General features: G+C 38.5%; 1 protein-coding gene across 3 annotated transcripts in view; it reads right to left on the reverse strand.

Annotated features, from left to right (window-relative positions):
• Window positions 1–247: 247 nt before the first annotated feature.
• Window positions 248–16,072, reverse strand: part of col12a1b (collagen, type XII, alpha 1b) — a 93,348-nt gene continuing 77,523 nt past the window's right edge. For 2 of the 3 annotated variants that reach the window (XM_088626664.1, XM_088626663.1), the window contains exons 54-66: window positions 14,908–14,994; window positions 14,524–14,577; window positions 14,019–14,114; window positions 12,960–13,013; window positions 11,273–11,326; window positions 10,317–10,370; window positions 9,012–9,083; window positions 5,705–5,740; window positions 5,550–5,616; window positions 5,215–5,403; window positions 4,800–4,877; window positions 2,841–3,011; window positions 248–1,264 (exon numbers count right to left, since the gene is read on the reverse strand). In XM_088626664.1, coding sequence (XP_088482790.1) covers window positions 1,113–1,264; window positions 2,841–3,011; window positions 4,800–4,877; window positions 5,215–5,403; window positions 5,550–5,616; window positions 5,705–5,740; window positions 9,012–9,083; window positions 10,317–10,370; window positions 11,273–11,326; window positions 12,960–13,013; window positions 14,019–14,114; window positions 14,524–14,577; window positions 14,908–14,994 — 1,164 coding nt within the window. In that variant the 3' untranslated portion in view covers window positions 248–1,112. Of the gene's footprint in view, window positions 1,265–2,114; window positions 2,494–2,840; window positions 3,012–4,799; window positions 4,878–5,214; window positions 5,404–5,549; window positions 5,617–5,704; window positions 5,741–9,011; window positions 9,084–10,316; window positions 10,371–11,272; window positions 11,327–12,959; window positions 13,014–14,018; window positions 14,115–14,523; window positions 14,578–14,907; window positions 14,995–16,072 lie in introns of those variants that run through there. The other variant, XM_088626665.1, reaches the window with a different exon arrangement.

A 16,072-nucleotide genomic window follows, 5' to 3' on the forward strand; every position in this document is an offset into this window, starting at 1 on the left:
CTGGTAATGCATTTTGCAAATAGCAACAATTCACTGTAATCATGGAACCATCAAGGGGTTCTCATTACTCTTTTGTAACCAAACTGTCTAAAATTGTTTAATGTTTTAGTGCTTACTATTTCATTTTGTTTTGGACGTATCTTATGCTCCCAGTTTTATGATAGTCTTTTTGTCTTTTTGTTTTATTAAGTCATATTATTAATAATGTAGATATACAACTTTAAGAAAAGACACTGGACACACGTGGTACATTTTCAGTAGTTTTATTGAAAAATGCCTCTTCTGTTTCAGAAATAAATAAGAAAATAAGGCCGTGAAATTCACAATTTGCAGTTAAAAACATGAAAGCAACAATTCTATAGCCATAGTCTTGCAAACAAATTCCAACTGCATTGAATATTATGGGAAAAAAAACATTAAAACAAAACTATATTCTGATAAAAAAAAATCCATAGTAAATATACAACACAGACATGCAATTCCACCTTTGGTAAAATCAGCTGTGAGTTGGTATAATAAAACTGTTAAATATTTAGTTTAAAATAACCATCTTGAAGTCATGTTTAATTCGAGTATTGAAGTTTGGTGAACTGTAGGTAGATCTTGTACAAACTGTCCTCTTTTGCAATGACAGTGAAAGAGGCAAAATCTATGATTGCAGTACATCAACAAACATCATTACAATCAGTCATTTGCGGTGAACTGTCAGAACTCTTACAAATGTGGAAGGATCCATGTCGCTTATTGATGAATACCCTCATGCTGCGAACATACATTTTGCTCTTATAGGATGTTTTCAAATGCTGAACCTGGCATGATGAGTGCATTAAGAATTAGACTCTTTAGCAAACAAAGCAGTTATATTACAAGCAAAGACACTGATGGGAACAGATAGCAAGCTCACAGGGTTTTATGAAATAATGTGTGGGCGTTTTATATTTTGTCCTTCCCCCCCCAGTTTTTGCTATATTCACACACACAAGGGTATATCAAATGAAAGAAGAGTATGAAACCCTTAGAAATTTCAAGCAAGGTTGTGTCAATGCTAGCATTTGTGAAAATAGCAAATAATTTTGTAAAAAAAACAACAACTTAACTAACCCTCTTTTTTTTTAGGATGACCTGCTCTGGGGATTCTTGCTTGAGAGTGATCTCTTTCCACGCTGGTTTCGTGTGTAACCGGATGACTGTAATTCTGTTTCTTCAGGCTGCTCCACTGGAATTACTGGGACTACGTAGGTTTCGTGTTCAGGCGGGTAAGGTTCTGGTTGGAAATATTTTTTGGCCAATTGAACATAAACATCATCTGCAGTTTTCGACTCCACATGCACAAAGAGTAATTATTGTATTTTCTGAACACTGCTCAAGAGCTGTAGTCATGACAATGCAGACATGAATAGTCAATGGTTAACTACCAGGTTCCACGAATGTTATAAACACGTTGTAGCTTATTTCAAAGGCAGAGCTAATACATGTACTGTATTTGTAAACATTTAAGTATTTTTTTCTGATTTTCTGACAACTTAACATATGAAAACATTATATAGTTACTGTACGTTTAGTTCAAAATTAACAGTACAATTAAGGGATATTGTTCTTAAAAAGATACATACTGTATATTATAGAAATATAAAATATAATGTGGTAACATACTGTTTAAGTACAAGTACGTGCCATAGTGATTAAAGGAGTGCATGCCAGGCTTGTGGCATTATATTATGTTCCTCTGAAGAGTTTTGTCTTTATTTTTTAAAAAATATCAAGTAAGCTTTCCATCACCAGCCTTTTCTTTACATTTAGCATTCTGGTTGCTATTCCTCAAAACATACTGAGGTACAGCTGGTGCTGGGGGAGCACACTGACTACAGCAAAAACAGAAGAAAAATAATTGGGAAAAAAATACTTTCAGCATTCGTTCTGTAAACGCAGAGAAACTCCTAGGCTATGTGTACAAATGGCACGTGCTTTATTCTGGACCTGAGCAGAGCCTGTGTCAATCAAGGTAGGCAAAAACAAAAGGAGGTTATGTTGGCATTCAGCAAGCAGCCGGTTATAATGCAGAAGCTCATTAAAGATGTTAACTGATTTTAGTGAACGTGATTCAAATCGAATCCTTTACAAGGCACAATTAGTTTATTTACAGATATCACTTCTACATTGTCATGTTAACACTTTTGTTCTTGGTTATAAATCCACCTTGTTAGTAGGTCAGCATGCTCCTTTGCTGAAAGAAGCTTCTTTCTGTTGGTTTTATTGATTCAAGATGCAAACAGGCTTGCTATGATGCCATCACTGTTGCTTGTCTGATCTAGTAGCTGAAAAGTTATTAGTAAGAGTCCCCTCCTTTACGACGGTCAACAATGTTCAGTAATCATATCCACGGTGATTATCCTTAAAGGCTCATAAGCACGTGAGCAAGTATCTCAGAAACAGGACTTTCAGGATTTCAAAATGTAAGCAGCACAGGCGACTTAGAAAATTACTATGCCGAACCTGAAACAGGTTAAAGAGGATGTTAGTTTTCAGGAAAGAAGTATTTTTCTTCTTTTTTTAAAAAAAAAAAAGAGGTGAGGAAAAAATACCTTAAGTACTTCTAGAGCAGATCACACTAATTAAACAGTGCATAAGTATATCATATATGTTACACATAGCACAACAAACAATAAAAACTAGTATAAAAACTAGTACGAAATGCCATTACTGGTACAGACCTGAATTGTCTAGGTCACATCAAGACATTCTTGTATTAAATTTAATGTTGCTGAAACAATTCAACTTCCTAGAGCTGAGCAGTCCCTGCTGTATTGGTGGCTGCAGTGGTCATGGATTGTCGAACCTACCTGGGAATCCTTGTCCATTGTAAGGGATGCCAACGCACTGCGAGGAATCACAGTACCCAGGGGGTCCGGGGGGGCCTCTCACTCCCGCAGAACCCTGGCGACCAGGTGGACCACGAGGTCCAGGAGAGCCTTGAGGGCCTGGCGGGCCAGTTCGGGAATCTCCCGGAGGGCCTGGCGGGTTGCAGACAAACAGTTCTCACCAACTGACATCACCCTCAAATCCCAACTGAACGGAGAAGGGAAAAATTGGGTTGTGCCACTGTAATTTAAATATTTAAACTGTTCAATTAAGAATAAAGAGAGCTATGCTCTGCTGAGTTACTGGCACTTTTTTTTCCCTTTTCCGTCTAGACGATATAAACCTACTATGGAATTTTTTCTCTCTCTTTCTAAAATCCGCACATGTGTTGTCAATGAAGCCACCAGAAAAAATCTCATTGTACAACAATCTGATTAGCCTCTGAACAATGACTCATCATCACTAGCTTCCCCTACTTGTAGGCAATTTCTCTTTATTCACAGAAACAGACCTGGCTATGTTTGACCCATGCTGTAGACATCAATGAGTTGCATGGTTTTTTTCTAATCCTTGTGTGATAGGAAAAGCTCTTGAGACCTAGTGCTTTAGACAAGCACACTGTATTACAATTAAAGTGAATGACTGTGTTAGTTCTGCTACCCCAAGCCCCCTGGGTGGGTGAAGTAATGCTTTTGTTGGACAGGCTACATTATAGTTTACAGAAATGTAAAGCCTTTTCTGCTGGTGGTTAAAATCTAATGTAAATTCCGTATGGTGTCTCCAATAAAAAAAAAAGTAAGACTAAAAATTATCTCCAAGAAAAAGAACAGTATTGTTGCCAGCAGAACTGTAAATGATCACATGACAGGAAAATGAAAAAAAAGGAGAGTGGTCCATTGTTCAACTACGAAAATTCTCCTCTTTTTGAATAAGTAACAAAGTTTTTTCTAACAAGAAGCGCTGAGTTCCAATGCTTATGAAAGATAGCTTAATAAAAAGATTAAAAAATAAAATCAAAATCTGTTATATAAGAGTGCTCAGGGGTTAATTACAAAACCAATTGCAAAAAAAAAAGAATAAAAGATGGTATTGTCGGTTACGGTTATTTGTCAATACCAATTACATACCTACTGTACACACACAAACATCTGTATTGATTAATTTGGATGATCTATTTTATACTCAATTAGTAAATATAACATTTTTGCCATAATAACATTGGTGCTATTTTGAGTTTCAGTCAAAATCAGGTGTTGTTTTTTCTGACAGTTCCAGCCAATCAGAACTGTCCAGACGTCTTTAATATGCTTCCAATTAACAATGAATTTGACCCCCGTAAAAAAATCGAAACATCTGTGAGCATCTGTGTGTGGAGGTGAATCTCACGCATGAACCACATTAATTCATAACAAGGAAAAACTTTCACTAGTATGATTGTTCTTGTACAGATTTTTGGTCCAGCTGCGCTTTTTAAAGATTCTATTAATTACATATTTTTTTCGAATTTTAGCAACGTTTTATACTTTGTTGAATGATTTGGCTCAGAGTTGTATACTGTTATTTATAGTACAGATATTAGAACACACGTTATGAAAAATCTGCATCGAGAGCTATATATTTTTCCACATTCTGGGGTCTGTCACTGGCTTGTACCAATTTTACATCAAATCAACAGATCTAAGTTAGTATTAGCACAACGTTTCTTTAAAAGCTGCTGTGAGAACAATTAGACTTTCCTCAAGTTGTCATCTCCCTCTACTCTTCAGGCACTGCAGGGTAAATAAGGTGTGTGTTAATGGAGATTACTGTCAACAGAAAGGCCATTTCGGTGCCAGCTGTTGTAAGCATTGGGTAAAAGGGAACATTATGCTTCTGGCTTCATTGAACACTAATAAGGGGAGAAACAATTGTCATTTGGCAGTTGGTTCTGTAACACATACCAGGTGGTCCGGTTAAACCTCTTTGTCCCTGGGATCCTATTCCAGGACTGCCTCTTTCACCCTTCTCTCCTGCCGGTCCTGCGTGAAGCACAGAACACAGTCGAAAGAGGCAGAGGTTAGTTTTACTAAAGCGGTGTCAAATGGAGGGGTCTGGAATTGCTGTGGAAAGGAGTAAAACACGATGTTTCGGACGCAGAGCCTTCTTCAAGTGAGGGAGACAGCAGAGGCACGGCAGAAAGGTCTCTTCTCTCTTGACTGCACTCCCCCACCTCTTGCTCCCATACTGTATCTCTGCCATTGCACTCTCTGCCGTACACACCCGGAGAAGGCTCTGTGACTAACCTGTGCGCTGGCCACAGTGCCGGTGGCTTTGCTGAGGCAGCGCCTGATCTGTATATTGGGAGATCTCACCCACCTCTGTCTCCGGGACGGCCTGGTAGCCCGGGGGAGCCTGGGAAGCCGTTACTCCCTGTTGGCCCTTGTTCACCGCGAGGACCAGAGCTGCCAGGGGGCCCAGGTGGCCCAGGAGGACCGGGATTGTTGCGGTTGGAATAGTACCCGTTGGGGATTTGGTTTAACATCGTGTCAATCCTGCTCATTTGACCTGAAGTAAAAAGAGACGCAAGAGGGCTTAATAACCCATTTGCAATTCCTTTTAGGACGTCAAAGCGGATTTACTTTGGGACAACCCTCAAGGTTTTTACAGAATCCCCTAAATTAATGCAAGAAGCTGGAAAAGTGGGAACTAACCGTTCACCAGCTGTTCGCAGACTTGTCTGGCAATTGAACGCATCATATTCTGGGATGCAAAGTCTCCCTGCAAGAAACAATATTTCATTAGGATGAAGTTATATCCCCTTCTGCTCAAGAACAAGGGAAACATATCTTTAAAAAATTACACTTACTCTCTCCCCCTTTTCTCCTTTCATACCAGCTGACCCCTGTAATGAAAAAAAAATCAGAAATAATAATGTAATTTGTCATTGAATTAATAAGAAAACTGGTCAATGTGGCTCACAGTTATTTGTCAGGTACCAGTGCATCCTGGAAAGGGCAATATTTGCATCACCTAATTCCACTTGGTTTATAATATGGAAGCCTCAGACCCCTGCAAACCATCCAACATAAATAGCAGACAGCATTTTATTTTGTTCCTGTCTTAATATGTAAATTGAAGGGACAGGTTATTGTTATTTGGTGGTACACAGCCCTACCAAAATATTAGGGAATTATATGTTCCATAAAAGTGACCTATTGTGTAGAAACAGAGCAGTATACCCTGATGCCTGAAGCTGTCAAGAAGCAACAGGTCAAGTCTGTTAATCAGTGTACTGTGCTATAAGAAAAAAGGCCGATGTAAGAGACCCCTGACTACTGTTGGTGGTGTACAAGTTTTTTGTGCACTGCTGCATAAATTAACTCTGTAAACCCTTGCATTAATGTAGCAATTTCTATCCCAAGTGGATGAATTAGCCACATTACACAGCAGATCGAGGGGAGTGGTGAGAAATTGTTTCAACAAGTGAATTAATGTGGAAATTTAAAAAGGCCAAATCGTACAGACCCAGACAAGAATTGCGCCAGGACACTGAGGTTAACACCTCTACTCTTTCAAAAAGTGCCATAGGAACTTTAATGATGGAAACTGCAGAACTGACAAACGTGTCAATTCAGACACATCAAGCCCTCAAAGGCAGCTGGTGCAAACAAATGGAAGTGCACTTGAGGTTTCAAGAAGTCAGAGAAGCAAAGTGAAAGAAGGGAAATTTCACATCTTGTGAGAATACCACCATGTGGCCTCATAGCAACATGCCCAATTGTGAACATCTAGCAGAGCTGGTGCTTTGAAACACTGTGGCTGAAATCACCATTGGAGGTGGACTCAATTGCTATTAAAGGTCACTAATATCTTGAGAGAACAGCACACAAATACAGTATAAGCAGAGACACCAATAAAATAAAATAGACTAAACAATCTAGGAATGCACATGGGGTTCCAATGTGAATTTATGAGTTATGTCACAGTTTTTAACATTTAGCCCTGTTTCTATTGTTTGCTTAATTTTCCCTTTTGCAAATTCCTTCTATGGTTAGCTTCCTTAAAGCTGAAAACTACTCTTCTATGAAGGGGCTTTCTATCCCTACCCTTTAGAGCCAATCTCCTCATTTCAAATAAATCAAGCTCTTCATTAGTAAATTTAACCTGTTATTGTCTTAATCTGTGCTCTTGAGCCACTTGTTGAACATGTATTGAAGTAAAAAAGCTGAAGGACTGGGGATCTCCAGGGAAGGAGTTGGAGATCATCGTTTTACTGCCTCTAATACCAATCCTTTAAGGATGTTGAGCTCTTGCTTTTGTTCAGAACCTGCAGTTACTAAACTGATTTTGTTTTTTTTTGTAGGATTGGACAGGCATTTATGTTCCACAACCACTAGGTCCTAATCCTTTCAAAAGACAATCCACTCTACTGACTGGTAAAAAAATAAATCCAGTTGCAAGTTCCTTTTCTCATAAGGAACAAGCAGGAAACCAGCCCAAAACCTCAGCAATAATAGTACAAGGGTCAGACCACCTGAGCCACTCAGTCCCATAACTGGACATTTGCTACTTAGTTTTTCCAGGCTATGTATAATGGGTTGTCTGCAGATACATTCAAACTTCGGTATTAGAAAACTGTCTCATCATATACAGGACTGCAACAACCTACAGCCTATCTCAGAAGCAGGGCACTGTGATAACACAACTGCTTTACCTCTAGAAGGGATGCTAATCCATTGAAGCACAATGGTGGAAGTGACAACTTAGCCAATCAAACCTAACCAGAATATCTTGAAAATGCAGTGAAAAATAGCAAACACCACATACAGTATACAGATGCCTGAGGCTCGGATCAAACCCAGGACACCGGAGTTGTGAGGTACTGTAGCTGTGCTACCCGTGTTGCATTTCACTGTGCAAAACAGACATAAACGTTGGGATTTTTGTAAACTTCACTACCTATATATTTAATTTTGCACTGCAGCAAAGAATGGCATGTGTCTTTTTACCATGAATCATTTGGGATAAAATCTCAACTTAAGACACAATATGATATCTATTTAATTTCCCTTAATTGTGGAAATTGGCATATTTCCCTGCTATGTACAATTGCTTGCCTGGAAAGTTCACTTTTAAATTTTGAAACAAAATGAGAAATTGTAAGCAAAAAAAACGGGAGTATTTCAGAATTGCTATGTCTAAAGATGATGATATTGTTGTCAAAAAGAGCATTCAAGATCCCAAGAAGATATTAACCATTATTTCAAGGGATCATGTGAATGTAAAATATACCACCAACTTCCTGCCCCCCTGTCAGTTTAAACAAACATATTATTAATACACTCCCTATGACATAGCTGTAGCAATATTACCCTAATCAGGTATAAAAGTTAATAATTACACTACAATTTGGTACCTTGGTACCAGCATAACAGGACATGTCATGCTAGTTTTTTAGTTTTGTTTCAAATCCTGCAGTAAGTGGCAAATGATTTGTTTCTAAAACATTTCCGGAGCATGAAGTTTTCCTAGGGAGGCTTTTTACTGCATGATTCCAGCAGCCAAGAAAATGTCTGTTCAAATTTTGGCTATGCCAACTGTCGGAAAACTCTTAGGCACAGTACAGAACTGGCTGCACATTGATGGTGGAGTAAACCAGCTCTCAGATTACCATTCACCACTGATTTGTGTAACCAATCAGATGTTTTCAAGTCTAGACATTATCAAGAAAAGGCTGTATCTATTCTTTTGTTGACACCAAAGCGCTGCAGTTTGCAATCCACCCTTCGTGAAGAAGAGGAAAGAGAACAACAAGACATGACATCTTGGCAGATTCTTGGAGGCCGCATTTATCTTCTAAGATAAAGTACTCAAATGTAACAAAATGAAATATAGAAAAACACTAAATCTTTTGCAACACAGAAAAAATGTTCAAAGTCATAATTTCTACATCTTAAAAATCAATCAGTAGAAAAACCTATGCTCACGCTTAGCATGTTTTTAATTTAGAACCAGATTATATGACATTTCCATTGGCTCCTTAAATGTCTAGTTTCCAAGATAGTTAATGTTGTATTGGCAAATGTTTCACTGCACCTAAATATTTTATGTTAAACTGAAAGAGATTGAGTTAAACCATTCTTATTTGACATAATAACGAAAAATACACTTACCCGTTGTCCTGTGTCTCCTGGTTTCCCTGGTTGTCCAGTTTGTCCAGGCATTCCAGGAGTCCCTGGTGCTCCCTATACAGCAAATAAAATGGCTTCATATTCTTGATGTTGGCAGGACAAAAGTAGATAAAAAATTGTGTCTCTGTCTTATGGTCTCTCTTAAGTGATATTTAAAAATGACCTGGCCTGATCAAATTGGCGATACTGACTGCAAAATAGACTATGGGGTCGTGTCTACTCCAGAAATGGATTTCAAAATTCCATATAGTGAACACTGCTTACGGCTGGAAACAAAAAAGCCTTTTACCAATAAAGAAACAATGGCAACTGTATACTTTCTTTCAGAAAATGTACATACTGTATACTGTAGTGAGAGTTATCAGACTTATGTGCCAACAGAAGAGTTGGTACTGACTGAAGGATCACGGGCAAGCTCACTAACACCCAGTAAGTCACAGGGGTCACTATTACAGTACATAACAAAAAATGTAAAGTTGCCAACTCAAGTACACCCATTCATAGCAGAGGTCATTAAATTGTGTGCCTTCACATTTCTCTGATGCTTGGTAGCCCACCGTCTGTGCTCTTTGCACCCCTGGACAAGTAAACGTGCAGTGCCAAGTGTGATGAGCGGTTTTGTACTGCAACCCGACAATGTTATCCTGTTCTGTGGAGTTTTTCGGCAACCATTTTTGATTAAACAAAATTCTGCAGTAGCTCGCCAGTTTTGCCTTGAACTTTGAACTAATGCACGGACATCACAGTTCTGGAGCATGTGCTTCTACCCACTATTTATCCTTGGCAGATGATAACTTTCCTTGTGGTTCCACATTGACATCACCTTCATCCTTGCTGCATATAAAATGTTGAACAGTTTTGGTCACTGAAGCTTCTGCCACATGGGCCTGAACAATAACCTCTCTTTCAATGTCACTGAGGTCTCTTCTTGTAGCAATCCTAGCCTTAATTATACACAACCATGTCTATATACACCTATTAGACACCTAGGCATGGTGAGATAGTATTTGCCTAATTTTGCCTAATTAACATGAGCCACACTTGAAGCCTTGGTGTCCTGCATTTACCCCTGGTGTTTCCGTTTTTTTGTGAATCCATCATCGATTCACAATTAGGGGATTAGAACTAAACTGGCCCAAGACTATGCAAGCTAGTAAAATAGACATTGATATTCAGGCTTAATGCTGGTGGTGTGAAATGAATGTGTACAGATGTGTTAAACCGACAGCTCTCTCAATAGAAGTAATCTCTGTAGATTAAAGTACTTTGCCTTACAAAAATACATACCATTGGTCCAGGAGGACCCCTGGGTCCTGCAGGTCCTTCTTTTCCTGGGGGTCCCTATAAGGAAAATGTAAATAAAATAAAAACTAAATGATTGAAGAACTCAATAAAATGTCAAAGAAAAGGAGTTAAAAGCAATCTGTTTAGCACATTATGTACATCTGCTAAATTTATGGAATTGTTTTATCACAGGGGAAAACACTCATTTAAATATTTATGTTCACAGCTATCCTTAGGAGAACAGTTAGATTTATACATCTAACTAGGTATATAACTGTATTAAAAAAAAAAACATCATACAGTTTTAATTAGATTTGATGAAAACTGATGAAGTATCAATGTTTCTTACAGAGGACATAAACACTAATCACTGGATGAATCTATGCTGATTTTTATTGCCATTCTTATAATATTGAGCACATCATTAGTGTAAATAGACACTTAAAGATGTGGAATTATCAGCGGCCTTAGGTTTGGAAAGATGCTTTATAAATACAAATAAATATTTTTGCTCTGTTATATTTTCATACCATACTACAAGTGCTGAACACTCAAAGTCTCTAAAAACAGTTTCAGTTCGTCTGGAATTGCTTGCCATTTCTTTCATTTTAGAAGCCTTCTCATGTTCCTTCTGATAACCTGAAGCATGTTGTAGTGCTAATCACATTCATTAAGTTACTGGCAAGTTCTTCATTTACTCAGTTTCAGCCAGGAGAAGACCACCCAAAAAGTAAAATGCAGCAGCATATCAGGTATCCTTATTACTTCTCACATGGGGACAATAAACTAACTACCGTACGTACTGTATGATCTAAAAATTCTTTCCTAAATAAGATTGCTTTTTCAGGAGAAATCTAGAAATAGTAAAAAGCACAAACTGGTTCATACAGAAAACAAGTGATTTCGCGGTTCTGAAAATACTACATACTGTAGCATATACTGAGAAAAGCATAACTCACCCTTCCACCAATTGGACCAACAGGACCTATCGGGCCAGGTGATCCTGGAGGTCCCTAGGAAAGCAGCCAGACAACAGTTATAAGGACCAGATTATTTTGCATACATAACCTATGCTACAAAGATACTTTTGTACCTACGACCTACAGTACATGCAAAGGTACATAACCACACAAGTTACAATGTTACAAGCATCCACATTTTACTCAAAGGCGCTGGTGTTTTCTGCTATTATAATAACTTTTCTTTACAAGAACGATTTGGAACAGCTGATTGTGTATGTGTGTGTTTTTGGCATCTTGACCCGCAGCCAAGAACCCTGTGACCACACGGAAAGCCCACCTTTGAGCTGCTCATCTTATAACACATCATAGGCAGCACGGCCCCACACAGGAGGTGCAGTACCAACTGGAGGAGAGCCACTTCCCTCACTGACGGCACCAGTAGCCGGCAAGTGCCTGGGAGGCCAGCTAAGAGCTAAAAGAGCCCTGGCCAACTAATCCCACTCTGCCCTCTGTGGTGCTTGGCTAATTATGTATCAGGCTCAAACACGTGTTCAGTGTTTGTAGAGCTCAGCTAGTGCTCAAGCATATGTTTTTATCATTTGAGCTGCTCGGGAAGCTCAGCCAAAAGCAAAACACTTGATATCTTCTTTCACCCAGACCCTTACTTTAAACCTAATTTGTATCTTAAACGTCAGGCCTGTCCTTAACCCTGACCCTAATTCTTATAAAAATTTCATCAACTTCTCCTATTTGTGAATCATTACCTTAATCCAATCCTTCAATCCAACCAAACCCTAATCACACGACACCTTAACTGTACCCATGGCCTAGCAGGAACTCCCAGATGTTTTCCAAACTGGGTTTTGATGTGATTAGGAGGTGCACATCCATGGCATCAAAGCTATCGCTACACCACTGCATCAACCCAGGGTTCTTGCGTCCTGAGCTGAACAGCTGGTGCTGCTTTTTACTTTGAGGAACAATCCATCCTCATGATTTCTTCTTGGTTAGGATAGGCATAGTTTTGTTTGCTCACTGTCCACAGTCTGAGTCAACTGGTCTAGCACAAGGTCCATATTAAATGAATGATAGCATATCAGTATATATACAGTGTATAACAGTAACAATGGTTCTTTCTGATCTAGTTAAAATCCCTTCCTGTTTACAGGTTCCAACTCTCACGTTTATATATTTATTTTCTGGACGTGACTAATTCTACTAATTAGCAATAAAGGCTATTTACTCAATGCCTGGCATATAACCATATACCCTGCTTCCCCTAACATGCATTCAGATTTCCACTGTAGAATTTTTATTTTTTTTAAAAAATCAACTTGCAAAAGGTAGAAAAAAACAGTCCCAGTTCCAAGTAACCTGATCTTGTGCATGATCTTCCCACCATCTAGTTGCATTCCTTAATTTTATATTTGCCCCTAGTCGCTCAATTAAAGTAATAACTAAAATGTGAATGATACATTAATAGTACAATTTGATGGAAACAGATATAAATAAATATAACTTACTTGTAGTTTTAGCTACTCATGATTCTTTCCCCTATGGAATAGTGTCTTAAGCTTGCCAAGTGGAATGTTTCCAAACCAGTAGCTAGTATTGCACACTAAGGACTATCTTCAGTTTCCTTTGAAACAACACAGTACGAGCTGTAATTGAAAGCAGAGCTTACTTGGCGCCCAGGTAGTCCTGAATCACCAGGGTCACCTTTTGGTCCAGGGCGGCCCTTAAAAGAGAAACAATTAGACAATTGTAATAGGTTATATGTTTCCTTAAGATGTAGGCTGTAGATATTCTGTTAAAATCATTCATAAGCTCCATTGGTTCATGGGGCTGGAGCTCACTCTGGTTTCTTTACTCTTAAGAGCATTCAGAGCACACTGATACCCAGTTATACAGCTGGGTTGACTGCGGTAATCAGAAAAGTACAGCTTGTGGGTACCAGCCCTCTGTGTATCTATTGAAAGCAATGTTTTTTTTATCGGTGTAAAGGGTATCGATATGACACTTTGGTAACAATCTGTATCATTGACCTCATGCTTCTCCAGTAATGATCCGATATACTCTTGCTATGAAATCTTAATGTAAAACTTCCACAATATTCAAAAAGATTTTTTCTGTGGTTGAATATGGTTGAATATGGTTTGAATACCTGCATATTAATATATTATAATGTAACATTTTGAAACTATAAATGCTGAAACACCACCGTGTATCTTTTAACAAAGGATGCAAGAAAATTGACACAAAAGACTATAGAAATTGAAATTAAAACTTTTTTAACCCTGGCCCAGGAGCCTTTTAGATGTTCTGCTGCAGCATAAAATATTTCAGTTTTATCATTTCAGAAATCTGCTAAGAACTCCACAGAAGCAGAAGGTTCACATGTTCCCTTATTTATCAACTGCACAGGGTTTTTGAACTCGTTCTGAGTCTTAGATGGCAGAGATGATTCATGTTCCTCTGTTAAACTGATTTAAACCTCTCTCCCACCTATATAATCCAGACATGGAGGAATGCTGGAAGACAGGCTGTCACCCACAGTTAGCCAGTAAATTTGAAATACTGTAAATGGGTAACATAACTTCAGCTACAGGGGGCTTTTGTTGAGGACAAAAGTTTGAGATACTGAAGTAACATAATAACTGATGGAAATACACAATGCAGACGGTGAAATTAAACACATCTGTGTAGATAACGTCCAAAAGAGATTTTCTACTACAAGACTTACAGGTTCTCCAGGAATGGACAATCCGTTGGGTCCCTGTGGGCCTGGAAGTCCCATAGGGCCAGGTAAGCCTAGTTCACCCCGCGGTCCAATTGGACCCTGCCAAAATGAAACAAGTTTCGATTCAAATTGTGTTAGGAATTTACACGTTTCTTCAGTGGATCATGTGTTCAGAATGTGAGAGAGAATTACATATCCCAGCAAGAAATGCACTTTGTTTCACTTTCTTACTTTTCTGACACCCTACTGTATCTTCTTTTGCAGGAATAAAATATACTGATGGTGGCCCACAATAAACTGTTGTTAGATAAACTGACTGAACATGGATTCAATCATTGAAATGGAAAGTCAACATCATCTTCCATCCATGACCGGAAAGCGTAAGGACTCCTTTCTCAGATTTCCCGAGTCTATTCTGGAAGCAAGGGTCGAGGATGGACAAAACTGAGAACCCCCGATTCTAAAACCCCGTTTAACGTATCCGTCCCGGGTCAATAAGTTAACTTACAGCTGGGCCCGTTTCTCCTCTTTCACCTCGAGGACCTTTGTTGCCAGGGCTGCCCTGTAAGGAAAAGGATTTCAATTAAGCAATTAGGCAAAAGAAGAAATTCACGCCACAGTCTCACACTTCTCAAGTCACAATATCTCACCAGTTAAAAAACAGTACAGTATCAAATCAAGCTTTAAATCAATTTTTAAACATGCCTTCACCAAAGAATGCTGAAAACACTGACCTTTAATCTCCTCCACATAATTTACATCACACTTATTAGGACTGTGCTTGTATGTTTACTTCGAACAAGGGTGTTGCAATCGCCTCTCCCAGAACAGCACAGAGGCTCACTGAACAATGAGACGGGTACAGATGTGAGACGAGGGGAGATGTGTTTACCGTAGGTCCAGGAGGCCCCGGTGGACCAATGCTATCCTGAGCACATGTGCAGGCATGAGGAAGAGCGGGGCATTTCGCCTCATCTCTCTGAAAATTCAAGAGGACAGCGCATTTTTCAAACGATGCATTATCTGAAACCGAGTTGCACAACTGACTTGAGCAATGTTGGGACTCTGCAACCACATTTGCTTTTTTTTCCAGAAAAGGAAAAAAAAATCACAGGAAAAAAAATCCTTGAAGATATTGTGCTTTTCCAATACCATTAAGCAGATGTAATAATGTGCAAGACTGAAATGTGATGGGCAAGATATTTATTTATGATGTAAATATACTGAGCCCTCAATGGGTTCTATAGACAGATCACGCAGGAACCATGCGAATATACATCCACTGCAAAATCATATAAGGGTGATTGGCTTTTTTGGCTTTTAAGTGGTAAAAATGCAACCAGAAGAAATCACCTTAACTTAGTAAGTGGTGTTTTCCCCTGGCAGGTTGAAATCTGTTCATTTCATCTGTTCAAGGGCTAAAATTGGACTCTCTTTGAAGAGAGCACGCAATGCTTGATTAATCAGAAAATCTAGTGGCTTAAAAGTGAACATTTGACTATGAAAGCTATCAACAATGACAGGATTTATTACTGTATGAGTGAGTGGATATATTACAAGGGATTTCAAATGTGAAACTCCAAAATTAAAGCCAAATGTCTAAATCCATTAAATAATAGAACTATACGTATGCTTTTGACAGTGTCCTTATTTCTTAATTAATTTATTCACACCATTCACAAAGGGGTTTGCCATTACACACTGTCAAACACTGAAATTATTCAAACAAAACGAAACCCGATGTTACATATGTCTTTTATATAGCATATCAATAGAAAAATACCTCTGAAAATATTTCTGAAACTGTCACATTAGACAACACCAGAGACTTTTTTAATCAGATTTGTTTTAAACACACTCTGACACCTGTACACACAAAAAAGTTGTGTAGTTTTAACTGAGGTTTTGAAAAAGGCAACAGTGAAGACATGAATTACTGGCCATATGTTCCTGTGAAACATCCTGTAATAAACCTTTTAATTGCAGAAGCTTTAATTTTTCCATAAAATGTATCTCCTTAGGGATATCGGTTTTCTTTTATGCAGTTGCATCAGTCG

The sequence above is a fragment of the Lepisosteus platostomus genome, chromosome 3 (genome assembly GCF_059453375.1).
Source record: "Lepisosteus platostomus isolate fLepPlt1 chromosome 3, fLepPlt1.hap1, whole genome shotgun sequence".
NCBI classification, from domain to species: Eukaryota; Metazoa; Chordata; class Actinopteri; order Semionotiformes; family Lepisosteidae; genus Lepisosteus; species Lepisosteus platostomus.